The following is a 22,337-nucleotide window of genomic DNA, read 5'->3' as shown; positions in this document are numbered from 1 at the left end:
TCTATCCTCTGCCCATTTGCCTAACGGCTTGCCTTTTCCTTACTGACTTGTGGGAGTTACATTACGGATACAACCAATATCCTTGTGTCTTGCTGCTGCTTCCCAGGGTCCCTCCACGATGCCTCTGGCACATGTGCAACCAACCAAGTGGTGGAAAGCAAGGAGGTGTGCTGGGCTGTGTCGTCGCCTCAGCATCATTTCTTCTCACCGATTTCCTTTCTTTGGTTTTAAAAGTTTATTCATTTTGGGGGGGGGGGGTTAGAGAGAGGGGGGGGGGGGGGGAGAGAGAGCGAGCGAGAGTGTGTGTGAGTAAGGGAGAGGCAGAGGGAGAATCCTGAGCAGGCACTGCGCTGTCAGCACGGAGCCCAACGCCGGGATCAATCTCACAAACTGTGAGATCATGACCTGAGCCCACACGGAGGGTCGGGGGCTTTAACCGACTGAGTCACCCAGGTGCCCCTACTTATTTTTTTTCAAATGTTTCTTCTGCGTGACAGAGAAGCCTAGAACTGCACCGTCCAGAAACTCCTTCCCAGTTAAGTTCTGAGTTCAAGTTTGCCAATGATAGACGAGAAAGAGTCTGTCACTCTCCAGAGGTGGCTATGGCTAGATATGGGTGCTGCGTAAGATTCCAAAGGGTTTTCCAAGTGAAATGCCTGCACTGGTGCCCCACTAGGCAACTGGTGTGGAAGTCTCCAAGGAACTGTAGCCATTTCCTTTTTTTTTTTTTTTAATGTTTATTTATTTTTGAGAGAAAGAGCAAGCAAGGGAAGGGGTGGGGGTGGGGCGGGAAGAGAGGACCTAACAGTCTCTGTGCTGTCAGTGCAGAGCCCGATGTGGGGCTCGATCCCGGAGCTGAGATCAACAGTCAGATGCTTAGTCGGCTGAGCCACCCAGGTGACCCTGTAGCCATTTCCTGACGAGCCACCCACTTCTGGTGCTTCTGATGGCTTTGAATCCAGATTTCCAGGTCTTCAGCAGCACCTCCCTTACCCCGTCCCTCCCTTAGGTCTCCCCAAATTCACAGAAGTTCTCATTTTAATATATAACCCTTTAATCCTGGAGTATTTAAGAGATTCTGTTTTCTAGACTCAATCCTAACAGACACAAATATGATCCTTGGGGGGAAAAGAGCATAAAGACAGGAATCTGGAATTGATGCTCTGATCTGCAGGCAGTCGTGACCTCACTGCTGGCGGGACACGAACTCTGGGAGAATAGGGCATTCCAGGGCCTAACAGCTGACACCTATAGCTGTCTGGCTCAGGTGGCTAAAGGTTTTAGAGATGCCATAGCTGTCCCCACCGAATCCCACCCAGGCGTTTTGGCCAGCAGCAGCAGCAGCCTCTGTTCCCTCATCTAAAGATTAGTGTCCCGATGCCCCAGGGTCCCATCTCAACAGGCTGACCCCTCTCAACCGGCTCCCCTACTATTTAATTACTTCCAGACCCATCTCTACTTTCAAATCTCCAGATCCCAGGCGAGTTGAAAATCTAACCAAGGAGGAAGTCCAACTGCAAAGTTTCCATTTATTTTGGTAGCAACATAGGGAACATGTATGGGAATACATCCGATAGGAGTCTGAAGGGGAAAGGCAAACATAGGGATAACTGAGGCCACAATTATCCGTACGGCTACAATAATCAGAGACTCTACATTCAATGTTAACAGTTTACTTCACTGCCTGCCTGACACCTGGACCTAATGGCCAACACTACAAGAGAACGCGATGCGGAGAGGAGATATTCTAGACTACAGGCAGGCACACAAAGGCGGGTAGGCCAGGTGCGGCTTTTGCCGGTTGGCGTAACTCAGGTTTTACTGCAACACAGCCACACCCAGTCACTTACACGGTCTCACTTGCCTCTTGCCAGGTGAGTAGCATGGACAGAAACCTCATCGAAGGGTTACAATGGTGCCAACCAGTCCCTTTATCAACGATTCTCAAAGTGTGATCCCCGGAACCCTGAGGTGACCAGAACACTTTCAAGGGATCAGTAAGAGCACAGCTATTTTCACAATACTAAAATGACATGTCTCTTATACTTTGCTGTCATCTGTAGATGATAAGATCGCTGACCCCTTAGCATAAATTAAAGGCAACAGTGCCACACTGTACTTTTAGTCACTGTTTCCTTTCCATCAAGGCAGTCGAAGCGATAAAGAAAAAGGCAGGCTGATTTTGGAACATCCATAATGTGGTAAAAATTGTCACTATCGAAATCTGACCACTGAGTATGCACTTTTTAGTGTCAGGTGTGACAAAAGGAGAACACATAAAGCCCTTCTGCCGCTTCCAGAAGCGTGTCTGTCTCACGGAACACTTCTTGTATGACTGTTCTGGCTGTGTGAATTTGGCTGCTTTTTCATCCTCCACGATTTCTATTTGAAAAATGACAATCTTTGTTATTTAAATTTGAGTTTTCCAACAGACATTTTTTTTTTTCAAAAATGACCCACATGAGTGTGTCACTTCAATGAACACCTGACAGAATTTACCAGTGGTAAAATGTCACTCTTTAAGAATAAATTAAAATTTTAGAAGATTTGGGGCACTTGGCTGGCTCCGTCAGATGTTAACTCTTAATCTTGGGGTCATGAGTTCAAGCCCCATGTTGGGCATAGAGAAAATGTAAAACTAACAACCCCCCCCCCCCCCCGCCTTAGAAAACTTGTATCTGCCACTGTAAGTTTGAGAGCTTCCTAGCACCTAAGATCTTTTTCATAAAATTGGTAGGTATATTAACATCTGATTTTTATGTCAATAAAATATGTCAGTATTTACAAGATCCGTTTAACTCCGGGAACCAGTGGTTTTCAAATGACCAATTCGTTGTGCTACAAAATCATGCATGAGTAAAAACATCCACTCCAAGTGCAAGACAGATCGTTCAACAGATATTAGCAAGTAACAGTAGGAAAAAAATCCACTTGACAGTTTAATATTCCATACTGAAACCAATGTTTAAGAAATCATCATTTGTTGGATTTTTATTTAGTATCAAAGAAATATTCACAAGCATTTGAACAAGCTCTTGAAATATACCTCTTTTCCAGTTACATGTAAGTGAAAGGCTGAATTTTTATCACCCATTAATCAAAAGACACCGCAACAGATTGGACGCAGAACCAGGAGACTCCACTAAGCCAAACATTAAGGAGATCTACAAATGTATAAACACAATGGCACTCTTCTCACTAATTTTCGTCTTAGAAAATGGTTTTTAAAGAACAAATTTCGTCTTGAGGAGGACACCCAAAGAATGATGGTGACAGGCACCGTGGAAAAGATTTATGATTTGTACCCTGGAGGGTCCAGGGAATACACCCTTCGCCAAAGCTTTGGGAAATTCGACTTCAAAAGGCTCTGTAGGACAGGGAGAGCAGAGTGAGGCGAAATCGCTGAAAATCAATGACCTTAACGGGAGTGACAAGACTCTGGAGGGGTGGAGGCCGATCAGCGGCACTTAACCAGACACACGATGTGGGGCTGTTATAGACAGCAGTGCTGGAGCGGCAATTAGAAGGTCTGACCCAGAAACACTCTGGTGCTGGCTGTCCGCAGGGCTAAGACAGAATGGGATGATCAAGGATTAAAACTTCAAAAGCCTGTTTTGTTTTGTTTTGTTTTGTTTTGTTTTTTTACAACTCAGTATCTGCTGCTCAGAGAGCTAATTAAAATACAGAGAATCATGACCTCTCACCCAATCCCAAGACCTGAGTCAGTCACCAACTACAATGCCAAAGTTTGATAATATGGTCTCTTATAGTCTTTAGCATAGGGACCTGTGCCCACTTGTCAGGCTGACTGTGTACTCTGGGTAAGTAATTAACCAACTCTGGAGGGACTAATGAATGCTGGCTCTGAAGGGGCTCGAATGTCACTGCAGTCCACCAGGAGATTACGGACAGCCAGGTGATACACGGAGCTTGGACCCAGTGGGTCCCTTACATCCACAATTTATAGTGGAACAGACACAAAAGCAACTGTTGGAGATACCCTGTTGGTTCCCTTATTTACGGAATGGAGACGTATCATGGTGAAAAGCCAAGTCAAATCCCTAAAACTGCCTCTCGCTTCCCATGATATAAGGGAGATTTCTACCACATTCTTATTCAACTTAAGTATGTGTCCTGTAGAAAACACACAAAAACAATGGATTCTCGTCAATTTGATCAGGCAGCGGCTCCAAGAAAAGTTATTCCACACGTGCCCTCTCTGCTGTGGCAAATCAGCAAGGCTACCACTACCTGACACGGAGCTACTGACTTAGTGATTTCTTCCCTCTTCGTAGCTCTAAGGAGACACCGGGGCTGACAAACTCCTTTAAAGGGACGGGTGAACATTTTCGCCGGATGACCCGTCAGACCTACTCAACTACGCCAAAAGCAACCACAGGCAACAAACAGGTCAAGGAACGGGTATCTGTGTATTCTGATACAGCTGCGTTTACAAAAACAAGTGGTAAGCTGGATTCCCACAGGCCAGTCTGTCAATCCCTAGTATAGACCACAAGAGTCCGTCAGATTTCACCTACAGCAACAGCAATAACGCTTCCAATGTCTTATCGTCTCTGGATTATACCAGTTCTCTAGTCCTCTGTTAAAACCACGCTGGCAGGGATACTGGTCTTCCGGCGATTCCTTAAGATATCACACTAATCTGAGAGGTGGGGAAAAAGAAGAAAAAAAAACAGATCACACCAATCCGATAGTTATGGCATTTATGCTCCTTGGGCCAAGTAGGCAAAAGTGGCAACCACCTGAGCGACCAGGGCAAGGCACACGTGTGCCAGAAGATGAGCGATAGAGCAACAGGTAAAAATTCAGCTGCTTGCTGGCACGGTGACATTTCTAAGCGCCCGGTGGTCTGATCACGTGAGCCACCCCCTCTAAGGTGAAGGGCCAAGCTGCTGCCAAGTGAGCATCTCGGAATCCGGCAGGCAAGACGCTACGGTGCACCTGGGTATGCCGCTCGCTCTGACTCATTTACGGGAGAACCTGTGAGCGACGAGCCGGTCGCTCGGCCCCTCGGGCCACATTTGCCAGAAAATGCCTGAAGTGTCGGCAGCAGAGATGAACACCGCATAGAGCTTTTGGCGAGGCCGACAGGAGAAATCACAGCTGAGACCCTTAGAATTGTGAAGCGCACAACCGGCTCCCTGTTGTAAAGTGACTGCGGCTTGCTACTGGGGCTGTACAGATTGACAGACTGGCCACGGTCCCCCAAGCTACTGGGTGACCTGAGCTGACCGTCGTAAAGCGAATACTTGAAACCACAGGCTGGGTATACACAGCAGTCTTCTTTCAGAAGACAGGTGTGGTGTGCATGAGAGCCAACGAAATACGGCACAAGAGGCTCAGGTTCCCAAGGTGCCTTCTCCCGCTACACTGCCTCTCGCCCCCTCACCGCTCTGACATTCACCAGGAGCGAAAAAAACTGGCAGGCCTGGTTTCATCAGGATTCTGCAAAATGCGCTGCCACGATTCAAAGGTCCAGTTGAGGTACAGAGCCCCACTGAGGACTGGCTCCGAAGAAGAGTAGAGAAGGGAAAGTTCCCAGCGGCAACATGTCAAACAGTGTACCCGAAGTTAGTTGGGAGGAGAAATGGTCAGGGGTACAGATTTATGCTGCTTCATGGAGACTGGTCAAAGGCTCGGCTGGATAGTGAGGGACTCGGGAGAAACTAGACTGAAAGCTGGTGGGAAGATTTCTGGAAAAGAAATACGGATCACACTCTTAAATGTGCAGGATATGTTAAGTATGAGGAGATTAGGTTCTGAGTATATTATGTCCCGCTGTGAGGAACCTCTTAATTCTCAGATGGGCAAGGTGAGCATTCTGTGAGTTATCAATCAGTCCTATTCAAAAGGTTCACGGCCAACTATCCACAGAGGCAGGAAGTGAGGTTACATATGGGCTCAGTAACATGGATTTCTGTGCGTCTAGTAAGCAGCCGCGAGCCCCCGATATGGCAGTGCTCATTTGGGAGACCAGCCAGCTACCTGGTGGCGGGCTGATCACACAGGACTGTTTCCGTCAGAAAAAGGATAGTAATCTGTCTTCACAAGGACAGTTTATTACTCTCCAAATGGAATTACCTTCCATGCCCGCAGTATTTCTGAACATACCCACCATTCCGGAACAAAAGGACTTATTCGCTGCCATGATATTCTACTAGAATTGCTTCTGAACAAGGAATTTCATTTTACAGCGAAACATATGTAGCCATGGCCTGTAGCCCATGGAAGTCACTTATCTTACCACATAGGCCAACCCTTAAAACAGCTGGGTTGATACAACTGTGGATCACTGCACTGAAAGCTCAGTTAGGGTACCAGATGGGCGGCATTCTGAATGGCCAGGCTGAAGGATGCAGTGCGTGCCCTGAACCACAGACTACTTTGTGAAACGAATCCTCCCACAGTTAGAACACACAGGCTGGACAACCAGGGATGAAAACTAGAATAACTAGTATTTCAATGAGCCAAGAGCAAAAATTTTGCCTCCCTTCCCTACAACTCTGGACCATGCCAGTTTAGTTCCCTGCAAAAGAATTCCTTTGCCAAGAGACAGAACCGGGGCCCCAGTGAACTGGAAGCTTAAACCACCACACGGACACCTAGGGCTCATCGCAGCACGGAATCAACACACAAAGAAAGAAGCTGCATTATGTATCGATACGACTGAACTTGTCAACGGGAAACAGCTGCTCCTACACTGTAAGGGCAGAGGAAGATGCCTGAAAGTCAGAAGCTTTCCTAGGGTGTCTCTTGGCACTGCTGTGTCCATTGAGAAACAAATGAGCACCTACATGAACCGCATTACAGGAGGAACCATCAACGGCAGTCTCTTCGGGCCAAGAAGTGAAATCAGCGGAGGTAACGTCTAAGGTAGAAAATGGAGTGCGGAACAGAAGGAAGCTGCAAATACCTACTAGAGTTGCAAGACTAATTAGAGAAATAAAGACTACCATAATTAAACCTCTACATATTGGATCAATTTTTTTTATCTTTATTCCCCTTCTCTCATTATTTTACTATGTAATAAATGTTGTGACAATTGTAGTTAACCCTGTATTTCAGTATTTAACCTACAGAATATCAAAGAGAGATTAGGTCTGTGCAGAGAGAAACATGAAGAGCTCCAGGACGGCTAAAATGACAGAATGAGTCTCACGTGTTGAAGAGGGTGAGGCTATCGGAGGTGATGTGAGGGACATAAGCTGAATCATGTCCAACAGAAACCTGACGTTTTAAGTGTCTTTATTTGGAATCAATATGGGTAGAGACAGGAAGGCTCCCCTGAGTTGGAAATGAGGCGTATGCAGTGCTGGACTGTCATCATTCTGCCACTGTTCTCCCTCCTCTTCTAGAATCTCATCCGCACTGTACTGCAGAGAGGCTATATTTCTGAGAATCCCCTTCTAACTGCAAGTTTGCCAATGAGAAGAAGTTAGGAAAAAAACTTCAAATAAACCAAAAGAAGGAAATCAATGAATTAAAAAAGGAAGAAGTCCTTGAAAACACTTGAAATTTGCAAAACAATCCTTCTCTGGAAATCCAAGATGCTAATCCATTTTATTATTATTTTTTCCTATTTTTTAAAGAAGTTTATTTATTTTGAGAGAGAGTGCACACGCACAAGATCTGCAAAGGAGAAAGGCAGTCCAGGCTTACTCTCCAGAGGTGGGTGTACCCAAGATAAAATTCCAGGAGCTTCCTGGCAAGTGAGTGAGAGTGGCCCATCTTGTGCTACAGACTGAGCTGCATCACTGGAGCTTGGAAGAGATTCCGGGTCGCCACGGCAGCTTTCCAGTGAGCCGTGAAGAGCTATCAGCTTTGGTGGGCATTTCAGCATCTGTTTTCTTTCACCAGAGCTTTCCTTGTTTTTAGAAGCCATTCCCTTGACCTTAGCTCCTCTAGCCCCGTAAATGTTCGTGCAGGCCCTGATTCCTGGATTAAACCCTCCAATCCCCCCAGAATACGTAAAGAGTTTCTGTTTTCCAAACAGAAGGGGAAGTTGAACTGTAGGTCAATATATGCATATTACACAGCAGAAAGTCAACCACAAGAGACTGTAAAAGTGATTAGGCAAGAAACAGGTTAAAACATATCAGGCATACAAACCTATAAATATATTCACTTGGAAGAGTGAGTGATAGAGCTCGTGGATAATGCTCCAGAAATTCTTTATTAGGCCATAAAACCCCTCAGTGGAATTTAAAGAGCAGAAATAACTGAAGACTACTTTCTCTGGTCAAAAGGCGGTAACATCAGACAGGAACAATATTAAAAATGCAAAAAACCCAAAGCCCCCCAAAAACAACCCCCACTGTATAAAACCTGGAATTTAAAAACATTATCTTTTGAACTGCAGAGGGAATAACTGAACTTTAGTATGAACTTTAATATCAAGAAAATAACAATGAAACTAGCCCCAATTTAGAATTTAGCCTTTACTAAGCGCTGCTCAGAGGAAGGCATTATCTTTCATACGTACGCAACTTCTTAAAATGGTTTATTTACTTTATTTATTTATTTTGAGAGAGAGCGAGAGAGCACAAGCAAGCAGCGGAAGGGGCAAAGAGAGAGGTGAGAGAATCCCAGGCAGGCTCCGCACTGCCAGTGCAGAGTCCGATGCAGGGCTTGATCCCACAAACCATGAGATCACAACCTGAGCCGAAATCAAGAGTTGGGATGCTTAAATGACTGAGCCACCCAGGTGCCCCACACATTCACAATTTAAAAAGAAGAGAATGGGGCGCCTGGGTGGCGCAGTCGGTTAAGCGTCCGACTTCAGCCAGGTCACGATCTCGCGGTCCGGGAGTTCGAGCCCCGCGTCGGGCTCTGGGCTGATGGCTCAGAGCCTGGAGCCTGTTTCCGATCCTGTGTCTCCCTCTCTCTCTGCCCCTCCCCCGTTCATGCTCTGTCTCTCTCTGTCCCAAAAATAAATAAACGTTGAAAAAAAAAAAATTTTTTTTAAAAGAAGAGAAAACAGTAATTTTCAACTGGAAGAAATTAGAAAAAAAGACTTCACATAAACCAAAGGGAATTTAATGAATTAAAAAGGAAGTCGTCCTTGAAAACACTTGAAATTTGAAAAAAAAAAAAAAAAATCATCCTCTGGAAGTCCAAGTGCTAATCCATTTTATTTTTATTATTTTTTTCTATTTTTTTTAAGTTTATTTAATTTGAGAGAGTGCACACACACACATGTGCTCACGGGGGAGGGGCACAGAGAGTGAGCGAGTGAGCGAGTGAGCGAGCGAGAATCCCAAGCAGGCTCCACACTGTGAGCAAGGAGCCCTACAAATCCTAAAATCAGGACTTGAGCCGAAATCAAGAGCCGGATGCTTAACCGACTGATCCACCCAGGGGCCTCATCGAGATACTAATCCATTTTAAAAAGCCACTAATGGACTTAGGTAGTGTTATTTTTTAAATGTTTCTAAGAAACACTGACTACCAAAGTTTTTATTTTATAAAAATACCTGTTGCTTTATTTACCTAAGACACGTAAGTAAATCAAGGTACTGTTATTACACACACAATTAAAATTTGACTCGCCAATATTTTCATTCTATAATTACAGCCTAAAGTAATTCTTACCTTTTTGCTATTTGATTCTCAAGATGTTTAACTTTTTCTAGTAACTCTTTCTCAACAGCTTCTCTCTCCAATTTAAACTCCTTTAGGGCAGTCTGAATAGCTTCTTCTTTTTCACAATTAAGCTTCTGAATTAACCGTTCTCTGTCTTGTTCCTGGCTCATGACAAATTTCTCTTTGTCCTTCTCAAGTTTCTGGATAATAGCTTCATACTTCTCTTCCTGCTGGGTGAGTTTTTCCTCTTTTTGCTTTTCAAGAGCACTCAATTCCGCATCCAGTTTACTCTGCAGTTCAGCTATTTCTTCTTTCAGGTTTTTTTCCACTTCAAATGCTTGGTGGTGCAAGGATGTTACTTGGTTTAATTCAGCTTTCAGCAGGTCAGATTCTTCTTCGTGTCTACTAATTAACTCTGAAATGCACTGATCTTTTTCAATGGTCATTAAAGTTCTTAGTTCTGCCAAGCCCACCTGGTAGCTTTCGTTATTATCCTGAATCTTTTGGTGGAGTTTACTTATCTCTGTTCTCAAATTTTCCGTCTCTTGTTCAAGGAGAGATTTTAAGGTCTCCTTCTGCTGGGCTCTGCTTTCTTCCAGCAGAATTTTTATTTCATCGGTTTCTGCTTCCTTCAATGCAAGTTCAACCTCTAACTTACATCGCACGTCCGACAGATCGGAAACTTTGAGTTTTAATTCCTGGAGCTGTTGTTCTTTCTCCTGGATAGCGGCGGCATGAGACTCCTGGATCTGGTCGATTCTGTGCTGATTCTCCTTCTTCAGTTTCTCCAAAGACGCCCCGTGGTCGGTCTTGGCCTTCTCGACCTCCTGCATGTGCCTGGCGTGCAGAGCGTCCTCGAGCTCCTTGAGGTGACGCCGCTCTAAGCCCTGGAGCTCCGTCCGCAACAACTGAATCTTCTCATCATTTTCCACGTGGAGCTTCTGCAGGTCTTCCAGAACGGTCTCCCGCGAGTGTTTCAGCTCGTCGATTTCGCAGCTCTGAGTGCGCATGAGACTTTCCATCTCCAGCAACTTCTGATCCTTCTCATTTTGCAGGCAGATGACGGCTTCTTTTTCATGTTTAACCAGAGCAAATTCGTTGTCTTTGTTTTGTAAAACCTCCTCGAGGCACGCCAAGTCTCCTTTCAGCTTTTTAATTTTGTTTTCATTTTCCTCACTCTCCTTTCTGAGTGCAGCAAGTCTGTCTTCATACTCACTTTTTAAAGACTGCAGTTCTTTTTGGTGTTTTTCATTTAGTGTCATTTCCAGAGAATATCTTACCTTTTCAATAACGTTTCTTATTTCTAATGCTGTACATTTTAAAGAATTTGAGAAGTCACACTGTCCTTTCTGGACAAATGTTCTGAAGTGGCAAAGGTCTTTCTTGATGGTCTGTATACTGAAATGTGAGTCTTGGGCAACAAGTCGGCACTTTTCCAATTGGACATTTAGAGAAGCACGATCTCCTAAATCCTCTTTCCCACATACGTTTGTATCCTGCATCCGTCTACTGTCTATGGCATTGATGACTGATGAATAAAGCGATTCCACCATCATTTCTGGACTCTGTGGATCACTTATAGGATTAGGAGATGACAAATTTTCTTCTATTACAAACTCATTCACAGCAGACATAAAATCCGATTCAGGACTTTCTGCTAATGAATCTAAGTCCAATGAAACTTGATGAATAGTCTGTTCTATGTTTGGATGAGGGATAGTTTCAAAATCAAAGGTATGTGCATCGATGCTATCTGGAGATAATTCTTCTAAGGGACACACCGCGGGACACAAGGGATCCTGAACGGCGAGCGGAGGAGGAGTTCTCGGTGAGGTAGTAGTTGCAATTCCTGCTGTACTTTCTATCCTTGGTGAGGAAGCCGACTGTGGGGATACCTGACTCATGGATGCCTGGAAGAGAGAGGGACAGGCTTTAGAGAGCCACAGCAACAAAAACACGTTAATACCAGTGAAGCAAACCACTTGTAAGAACTTAATTTGCCTTTTGTTCACTCAGTAGATCTGTAATGGTCTGTGACATTTCATCCAAACTTTGTGCTGCTTTTACCAAATTGTGTAGAGCAAGTACATGCTGGTGTAGAGGTTCAAAATCACAAAGTAAGGGAACCCTGAAACAGAATGCAATTAAATTAGAGTTCTGATTCTGCAATGACAAGATGGATACCTACACGCAAATATGTCAAACTATGTCCAAAATAACTACAGTATCAACATCCTCTTCAAATCAATCCCAGCAACAGCTGCAGGGGCCTGAGGCATAATCATTACAGTGATGAATTAGAAATCCCCCACAGTATACAAAAAGTCAGAGTAATTACTAGAAAAAAAATTAATTGCATGTAAGGCATTAATTTCCTTCTACTTTATCTTCATTTTCTGATCATTTGCATATTCCCTAGAAACTTCCTAAAGCAGCACAGGAAAGCCAGTCTATCATAACGCATTTCTATATTCGGGCATCTCCTAAGACTACTGGTGCTACTTTCCACAGCTCCAAAATAAGGAAAACGTTGTAAGGGGATAACCCAAGTCAAAAACACTAATGACATTTACCTGAGGAATGGCTGAACTTCTGAAGGACAAAATGATTGCAGAAACTGTAGATCTTTTAATGAAATATCTGGAAGTTCACAGTCAAACTTTCGAGGCTTCTGTGTCTACACAAAACAAAACAAATCAACTCAAAAATGACCAAAAGACATAAGAGGACAAATTCACAAATGCTTTTTTACTGTCATTAATTCCAATATAACGAAGAAGCAAACGTGCTACAAAGCCCCCACTAACATTTAAGGAATAGAATAAAACAAAATAAAAACAAGGGACTATTCAATGACAACATGGTATACTATTTTCTGGGTCTCAAATAACTGGGAACCATAAGCTGTTGGTGATTAACTGTCGGGACAGTTCCTTTCTCTCGTCAGCTTTTTAAAAATGGGGTAGCAGCCTGTCAACATTAAAGGAACACATCTGCGTCACTAGCACATAGGCTGTTCCCAAAATTTTCTTTGACTTACAGCCTCACCATGAAGATCTCTCTAGCCCTGGCCCCATTTCTACGCCTATCACTTACTAGCACGCCTTGTTGCTGTGCTGTGAAAAGTTTTCTCCTACGTAACACTGCCTTGCTTGCCTTTCACTGGATCTTTTTTCCATTACATTTTCAAATATAAACTCTTAGCCGATTTCAGCTTCTTTAAAAACAAATTAGATTTATAACATCATTTCTTTATGATATTGGCAAGAAATACTTTGAGAGAGAGAGAGAGAGAGAGAGAGAGAGAGAGAGGCAGGCAGTGTGTGTGGGGGAGGGGCAGAGAGAGAGAAGGAGACAGAGAATCCCAAGAGGCTCCATACTGTCAGTGTGGAGCCAGGTGTGGGGCTGGAACTCACAGATCGGTGAGATCACAACCTGAATGGAACCGAGAGTCCGATGCTTAGCCAACCGGGCCCCCCAGGCTCCCCCGAGAAATACAACTGTTAAAGTAACTCCAATTGTTGGATTCATTACCTAACCAGATTTAGAAATGTCAAGATGTTCTTCATTAAAGAGTGTGGGGAACCCCACTACATCGCTTATTCTTAGATATTCAAGATGACATAGTTAAAGCCCTAAGAAATCCTGCAGTATGCAAACATGGTTAACAGCTAAGCAGTGTATCTGAAGACCAACAAAAAAACCTACAGCATTTCCCGAACTTCTTTGACCTGCGGAATCATTTTTTTCATGAAATAAAATGATCGATCCCCGGTAATCCTGGTTTCACAACACAAATGTATTTCTCATGGGTTCAATGAAGACCACCTCAAGAGCTAGCTACCCTCTTCTGATCTGTAAACAAATGAATAAAACAGGATGGAGGTGGTGGTGGTTAGCAGTGGTGGTGAAGAGAATGAAAAGGGGAGAGGACAGAAGGACGAGAAGGGGCCGGGAAGGGGAGAAAAAGGAGGGGAGAGAGAAAGAGGAGGGGGAAGGACACGGGCAAAATAACAAGCAAGTCTGTTCCTACCAATCAACAGCTTAACAGTGTAGTATGGCTTATCCTCCTGTGTTATGCAAACCCTTGACTGAAAACTATGAATGTGTCTTAGAGTTAAATGACAACTGGCTTTTAAAACCAAAACTGTTTTTACGTTGATAAAAAAAAATTCTACATGTTTCTGAAAATCTCCCTCCTTCTGAAATAAAGGTTTGAACACATACAAAATACAGTCACGGTTAGAAAATATACACACAAGGGGTGCCTGGGTGGCTCTGTCAGTTAAGCGTCCGACTTCAGCTCAGCTCATGACCTCATGGTTCGTGAGTTTGAGCCCCGCGTCCGGCTCTGTGCTGACAGCTCAGAGCTTGGAGCCTGCTTGGGATTCTGTGTCTCCCTCTCTCTCTGCCTCATCCCCGCTCACACTCGAGCTCACTCTCTCTCTCTCAAAAATAAACAAATATTAAAAAATAAATTAAAAAGAAAAAGAAAACAGAAAATACATACACAAAAGGACGGGGGCCAGGAGTCCAATCCCTTAAACAGACGATTTCTTAAAAAGGACTTCCCTGTGTAAAGAAATGAACAACATGGTTATTTTATAACTTTCTATTTCGGGGGGGAAAAAAACCCTCTGGTTTTTAAAAAAACAAATGGACAATTCTTCATATTTAAATTTTAACAATGGATTCAACTCTACAGACCTTAAAAGCAATGTTCCTCCAGATCTGACTGTAATTAGTATCACATACATCATACATAATAATACATTCATATCTACAAAACAGAAACAGCATTTTTCATCACAAATAAATTTATTAGTGAAGAACACTTACTAAACAATTTCCCAAAGGATTCCCTTTTTGACTTTTCAGCTTCGTATAATCGCTTTCCATCTTTGACCAAAGCACCAGCCCACTAAGAGGAGGAAAGCTGATGTTAGTATCACGCACCAATTCGTTAAGGCTCATACACAACGAGAACAGAATTCAACTTGCGTACCTCCCTGTAGTGTTTAATGAACATTTTTCTCCTTACAACCTCAACAACAGCTAAGCAGTACATCTGAGGAACTGTACTAAGAGCTTCAACAATTTTGACTCTTTCTAACAGTTCTATTACGAGGCGGAGCAAAGCTTGCAATTTCTCTCCGTCTTGATCAGCATGAAGCATCACAAAGCAACACCACCTATAGAATGAAATTGAGACACACAAACTCTATAAAAATGATCTAATCCCAAGTTTATCAACCAAGCAAATATTTCAATGTAATGGTAAGAGACAATGACTCCATTACGTGGTAGAAATTTTAAAAATCAACGCTAGCCACCCTAGATTCGATGGAACAGAGTCACTTACTTCAGTCTGACATGTAGGTTATTTGCTAGCTCCTGTTTGGCAGTGGTACATTTCTGTTTAATATCCAACAGTTTTCTATGATTTTGCAACATAATCATCAACTGATTTGCGTGACTCAGGCACAAATCAGGTAATACAGATGCATCCTTCAAGTTTTCAGCTCTCATCTGATTAGCTAAAAATCCCTTTGAGAGAAAATATTGAAAAGGATATTAACTTTCTTTCATGAAAGACATCAACATTCATTTAAGAGGAAAATCTCTGTTAAACATGAACTGTTCTACTTTCAAACGTGATTTTTTTTTTTTGAAGTTCATTTATTCCGAGGGAGGGAGAGAGACAGCGAGAGCGAGCACGCACCCACATGGGAGGGGCAGAGAGCGAGCGAGGAAATCCCAAGCAGGCTCTGTGCTGACAGCACGGACTTACAAACATGAGATCATGACCTGACCCGAAATTAAGAGTTGGAGCTCAGCCAACCCTTAAACAAGATTTTAAAAATCTACTTTACTGAATGTAGGTGTGTTCATAAAAAGAGATTGTTTTTAAGAACTCTCTGCTCATCTAATTCTACTCCATTTTCACGCTAGGGGATTAAAAAAAACAACAACAAAAACCCACTGGGAAGAGTGATTTGTCCAAGGACACACTTAGTCAAATTACAACTGGAACTTATGTGTCTAGACTCCTACGACATCATGGGTCAGGCAGAGCATGACATTACATAACACATGGGCACTGACTTTAAGCCAGGAAATAACTGACTTAATCTAACCTCTATGATACTCAATAGTATTTTGTACATTTCCCCAAATGAGTAACAATCAATTGACTGCACTTTTTATTGAAAAGTCATTCCTCTCTCCAGTATTTCTGGACTATATTTTGTTCTACTATACAGATAGATATATAGATAGACAGGTAGATAGATGAGTGCAAATATTGTTAGAACACTAACTTAAATGTGTAATTAAACAAAATTTTTAAATGTTTATTTATTTTTGATAGACAGAGAGACAGAGCCCGAGCAGGGGAGGGGCAGAGAGAGAGGGAGAGACAGAATCCAGAGCAGGCTCCAGGCTCCAAGCTGTCAGCACAGAGCCCAACACGGAGCTCGAACTCACAAACCACGACATCATGACCTGAGCTGAAGTTGGACGCTTAACCAACTGAGCCACCCAGGAGCCCCTGAAGTGTGTAATTTTACAATGCGATTTATTATTTGGTAAGAAAAATAACTCTCGTACTTTTTCTTGGCTATCCTTACTCAGTTGTTTTCATAGGTATATGCATCATTTTGTTAAGTAGGGGTTGTGTTTAGGCTACAAATTAATTCAGACAGATATGCCATATTTAAAACAAGGTAGTTGTGGGGTGCCTGGGTAGCTCAGTAGGTTAAGAGTCTGACTCTTGATTTCAGCTCAGGTCAGGTCATAATCTCATGGTTCGTGGGCTCGAGTGCCGAGCCTTCTTTGGATCCTCTGTCTCCCTCTCTCTATCCCTCTCACTCTCTCTCAAAAAACAACAACAACAAAAAAAAAAATGTTAAAAAAAAAAAGGTAGTTGTGTGTACAAAACTTTAACCAAAACCTAACAGCAAACCCTTAAAAAAGGTCCAAAGACATCTTGATGATGTTATTACTAAGTATTTTTATTGTATTTGTAGGTTCTTTTTCCTTCTCTAAATAATTAAGGTGCTATACAAGTTTCGGGATTTGCACATCCATCCTACTCCCATACTTGCTGCTGTAAATAATTATCCTTCTAGGGGCGCCTGGGTGGCTCAGTCGGTTGAGCGTCCGACTTCAGCTCAGGTCACGATCTCACGGTCCGTGAGTTCGAGCCCCGCATCAGGCTCTGGGCTGATGGCTCAGAGCCTGGAGCCTGTTTCCGATTCTGTGTCTCCCTCTCTCTCTGCCCCTCCCCCGTTCATGCTCTGTCTCTCTCTGTCCCAAAAATAAATAAATGTTAAAAAAAAAAAATTAAAAAAAAAAATTATCCTTCTAGGAACAATATGGCTGGTGACAGTATGTCTTCCAACTTTTGGTAGTTCTCACTCTCCTTTCTGTTTCATGTCTTTCTAAATTTCAAGAACACATTTGAATTTAAATGATGTGCATTAAAATGAAGTCAAAATGGTTTAATATCTGAAAATAAGACAATTTCAACAGTAATTGTGTATCTTACTTCCATTGCAATATGCTATATGCTCAACTGTGACTATATTTTTCCTAATTTAAAAATAACTTACTGCGCTTTCATCAACTGTGTTAAAATCTTAGTAAGTTTTCAACTACTCCTTACTGAACCCAAGTAAATTACATCATCCATCCCCCAAACTAAATTCTAGACTATTAATAAAGAACTTCCTGACAGCGGGAGCACATATATGCAAATGCTGCAAGAAAAAATGTAAATCCGTTTTCAATAAAATAAATTTGTTACACCATCCTTAGTATAATAGACTAAGTAGAAAAATCCTTACGAGGTACAAGCTTCTTAAAATAAGTCACAGGAACGAAAAGTACAGCATAGGGAAGAGTCAACAATACTGTCGTAATGTCGTATGGTGACAGATGGTGATTACACTTAATTACGGTAAGCACTAAGTAATGTACAGAAGTGTTCAGTCACTACATTGTAGACCTAAAACTAATAGAGTATTGCACGTCAACTATGATTAAATTAAAAAAAAGTACATAAAAAAACCAGAATAATCTCTGATGTCATGTAGTATTAATTTTTTGTGTGTAAATAAGGATTGATAGCTACATGATGCATATATGTTTAAAAGAAAATTACATAGGTGACTGAGCGAAGATAGACAGCAGAACTTAAACTATATCATAATTCTGAATTTCACTAGATTATCTAATAAGAATTAAATAATCATGACAACGTTCTAAAGAAATATAACTACTTGCTAGTTTACTACAGTATTTACGACTGCCCTCAAGATGTATTCTGTGAACTTTTCATTTAGGAAGAAGATTCCTTGTTATTTATTTATTTTTGAGAGAAAGAGAGAGAGAGAGAGAGAGAGAGAGAGACAGAGTGTGAGCAGGGAAGGGGCAGAGAGACAGGGAGACAGAGAGTCCCAAGCAGGCTCCCTGCTGTCAGCGTGTAGAGCCTGATGCAGGGCTTGAACTCACAAAATAATGAGATCATGACCTGACCGAAATCAAGAGTCAGGTGCTTAACCCACCGAGCTGCCCGGGTGCCGCCCCTGTTATTTTCTTAGTTTGCTGATAATCCTTAAGGATAAGAAGATGGCTAAAGAAATAATACATACTGAATAAATTTTCAGGGCTCCAGTGTTCACAGACCTGGTGAAGTTTCTCTGTCAGACCAGATAGAAGGGTCCATAAACATCACCGGAAGTGTTGTGGTTTTAAAAAAATTACTTGCTTAAAGCTTCCTGAACTGATCTTTATTGTATAAGATATGTAGACAATAAATCTCCTTCTATCATTTCTTTTCTCTTCAAGAGTGCTTAGAAGATTGAACTGCTATGTAGATAAAATGAACTACACAAAATTGTGTTTCCACAAGATTTAAAATCAATTCCTCAAATCAATTAATCTGAATTTATCTACTTTCACCAACCACATTCTCAACAAAATACTGATAAGCAAAGAAAATATGTGCAATGGGAAAAAAAAATATTAGCTGTAACGAAACTGACAGATGAGGCATCTATAAATAAAATGTGAAAGATTCCAGACCAGATTAAAGAGAATTCTAACATTTCACAAACTTAAGACTATGCTAACCCAAATTCTGATTCTAGAAGTACTGATCGCCCACCTACTATGGGTCAGGAACAGTGACAAGGCACTGTGAACAGGGCAATGAGAAAGACAGACTACAGTCCTGCTGGCGTGGAGCTTATATTCTTCAAGAAGAAAGTGCTTTTTAAAAAACACACACCATCACTTAAATATGATTATGACATAGGCTAAGAACAACATGCGAAGAGAAAATAAATCGGATCAAGACTGCAAAATCAGAGAAAGCTGGTCTGTGGAAGTGATGTCTCAGTTAAAATCCTTGACTCTGAATCCCGTGACAGTCAAATACATAAAAATAGAGGAGTGAGGGGCGCCTGGGTGGCGCAGTCGGTTAAGCGTCCGACTTCAGCCAGGTCACGATCTCGCGCTCTGTGGGTTCGAGCCCCGCGTCGGGCTCTGGGCTGATGGCTCAGAGCCTGGAGCCTGTTTCCGATTCTGTGTCCCCCTCTCTCTCTGCCCCTCCCCCGTTCATGCTCTGTCTCTCTCTGTCCCAAAAATAAATAAAAAACGTTGAAAAAAAAATTAAAAAAAAAATAATTGTCACAATTAAAAAAAAAAATAAAATAAAATAGAGGAGTGAAAGTTGCTCCAATGCGCACATATCACCTAACCTCAACAGGTCATCTCCCGTCTCTCATGAGTGCACTGAGAATTATCTTATTAAAGTCAATTTCTCTCAGGGCTTCACTCAGGCAAGCCCAGCTGACATCCATCAATCTTAGGGACTTGATTTGCATCTATTTTACAGTTTTGTTCTGAATATGTAACACACTTAATGTTAAAAAGTATGTAGGAACATCAAAAAATTTCACTGAGGAATAATTAAATGAGAATTTAATTGCCCCTCAACGTCAAAAAAGGACTATAATGTTTCAGGTATCAAAATCAAAGAAAAACATTTTTTTTAAGTAGGAATATTATCGCTAGTTAGGATAAAATGTTCTAAAAGCTAAATTCTATAAGCTACTACAGCTTAAAATATTAGCAAAAGCTGCAGATACATGAGGGGGAAAGAAGATGGTTGGACAGGGTACTTCTATCACCACAGGACATCAAAAATTAATTTTCAAATTTTCACAGGAACAGTATAGGACATGTCTACTAAATTTTATTTCAGTCTGGGTTCAAGAAAGTTTAAGGGTCAGGTCTGGAAAGCAAACAAAAAAGGATCAAATCTAAAGGAAATCCTTCTTCCATTAAAAAAAATTTTTTTTTAATGTTTATTTTTGAGAGACAGAGGGAGACAGAGGGAGACAGAGTGTGAGTGGGGGAGGGACAGAGAGAGAGGGAGACACAGAATCCGAAGCAGGCTCCAGGCTCTGAACTGGCTCGAACTCACGAGCTGCGAGATCACGACCTGCACAGAAGTCCAACAATGCCCAACCAACTGAGCCACCTAGGCTCCCCTCCTTCTTCCATTTTTTAAAGAAAATAAAAAAGTACCATTAGCCTTTCATCACGGCAACTACACTTCCAGAAAAATGACATATCCTTGTATGACACAAGTCCATTTGCTGAATCCAATGCAGATCTGAGAATAACATCAGCAAGATTTAAAAAAAAAAAAAAACAACCATATGTAAAACCATTCCTTGTAGCTGCCTGATTGTACAAACAGTATTACACACACACACACACACACACACACACACACACACCCCTACACACACCAAGAGATTTGAAGGAACCAAAGAGAGGAAATAGATAATCTAAGAGAACTGGAAGCCCTGGTTTATTCAATTAGGGAAATAGCTATAAAGAAATGTGGAGATTCAAACTTTTTTTTAAATATTTATTTTTGAGACAGGGAGACAAGGAGAAGGACAGAGGATGCAAAGTGGGCACTGTGCTGACAGAACTCATGAACTGTGAGACCATGACCTGAGCCAAAGTCAGATACTTAACCAACTGGGCCACCCAGGCACCCCCAAAGGTGGCTCATTAAAGGAATGATGAGTTCATAAAATTAAATATGAAAAATGACTAATACATCTGACTACAGCGGAATTTAAAATTTCTGTGTAACAATTTTTATAACACTATCAACAAAGAGAAAGACAGTTATCTGTATTATTTACAATAGACAAAGGATTACCCAGACTACATATATAATAAATTCTTACAGAAAAACATCAGGATAAAAAACTGGCAACCAACCAAATAGAGGAAATAGATGGGAAACACTGATATAAGGGAAACAGCTCTTCTCATTAATTACTGGGAGTGTTGATTGAGTTTTCCCTTACGGAGGGTATAACATTACTAATTAATATTTAAAATGCACAAACACCCTAGTCCAACAATTCCATTACTGGAGGCTGTCTCTAAAGAAATACTAGAACATGCATGTTAAGACAGAGAAGGGCTAGGATATTAAAACAGTGTTTGTAACCTGAAAAACTGGAAAGAACCTGAAGAATCATCAAGAGAAGTCTGGTTGGTTAACTAAATTGTTTGATTCATTCCATCAAGGGTTAAAGTGAAAAAGAATGACATCGGAGAAACAGCAAAATTTCAGGAATTCAGAGCTGCCTCAAGTAATGATAAATTGTAATTTAATGGTAATGCAGACCAAGCTTCCTGTGGCATTAGTTACTAGAGACCTAAGAAAGCAGTGAAGGAGAAGGGCCAGGATCTAAGGAGGAGGAGGAAACCGAGAGAGGCCAGTTAGGCAACTAAGGAATGCTTTGCCTAGAGACAAGTGTTGATTCCTGAAGAGAGTCCAAAACTAAGAATAAAAAGACAAGCAATCCTGGGGCGCCTGGGTGGCTCAGTCGGTTGAACTTCCAACTTCGGTTCAGGTCGTGAATTCAAGCCCCACGTCGGGCTCTATGCTGACAGCTCAAGGCCTGGAGCCTGCTTAAGATTCTGTGTCTCCCTCTCTCTGCCCCTTCCCTGCTCGTGCTCTGTCTCTGTGTCTCAAAAATGAATAAACGTTAAAAAAAATTGTTTTTAAAGACAAGCAATCCTTCTGACATTCTCACGGAGCTATGAAATAAAAAACCGGAGAATCAGTGCCAGCCAACAAAAAGGATGATGGAACACACTTTGTCCTAGTACCCCCAAAGCTATATCCTATGGAATACGAGTCTACAAAAGCAGACTGGCTAACACAAGGACTGGAAGACCAACTTCTATCACCTAAATCCCTGAAACTGGATTAAGATGATCTAAGATTGTAACTGCCCTTTCACCACATGCACAAATTCTCTCTAGAAGAATCTTCATGCTTCCTTGGCTTTTCTTATCAAAAATAATGCCTAATGGCACATGAAAAGGCAAGACCACATTAATTATAAGAAACAACAAAAACATCCACAGAAACATAGGCACAAGCATGGAGCTCAGATACAGACTTTTAAATTACTATATGGTTAATTTGATCAAAGAGATGATGGATGAGACAGAGTATCTTGGTAGATAATTTGAAACTATATAAACAAAAGAACCAAACTGAAATTGCAGAGCTAAAAAACAAAAACTAAAAATCAATAAATGGACGTAATAACAGCTATTCAGTGGGAAAAAAAATTAATCCCAATTGTTAGGTCAAAAGGAAACATCCGGAATAAAGCACAGAT

At 41.8% G+C, this 22,337-nt stretch overlaps 1 protein-coding gene across 3 annotated transcripts in view; it reads right to left on the bottom strand.

Annotated features, from left to right (window-relative positions):
- The window catches only part of RB1CC1 (RB1 inducible coiled-coil 1), a 93,557-nt gene that overhangs the window by 28,016 nt on the left and 43,204 nt on the right, over positions 1-22,337 (bottom strand). For 2 of the 3 annotated variants that reach the window (XM_040487804.1, XM_040487805.1), the window contains exons 9-15: positions 14,966-15,150; positions 14,609-14,795; positions 14,443-14,524; positions 14,114-14,175; positions 12,177-12,280; positions 11,605-11,731; positions 9,613-11,513 (exon numbers count right to left, since the gene is read on the bottom strand). In XM_040487804.1, coding sequence (XP_040343738.1) covers positions 9,613-11,513; positions 11,605-11,731; positions 12,177-12,280; positions 14,114-14,175; positions 14,443-14,524; positions 14,609-14,795; positions 14,966-15,150 — 2,648 coding nt within the window. Of the gene's footprint in view, positions 1-1,509; positions 2,383-9,612; positions 11,514-11,604; positions 11,732-12,176; positions 12,281-14,113; positions 14,176-14,442; positions 14,525-14,608; positions 14,796-14,965; positions 15,151-22,337 lie in introns of those variants that run through there. The other variant, XM_040487806.1, reaches the window with a different exon arrangement.

Source organism: Herpailurus yagouaroundi, unplaced genomic scaffold (genome assembly GCF_014898765.1).
Source record: "Herpailurus yagouaroundi ecotype Mexico unplaced genomic scaffold, PumYag 165, whole genome shotgun sequence".
NCBI classification, from domain to species: Eukaryota; Metazoa; Chordata; class Mammalia; order Carnivora; family Felidae; genus Herpailurus; species Herpailurus yagouaroundi.
This window is presented reverse-complemented; position numbering and strand designations above follow the sequence as displayed.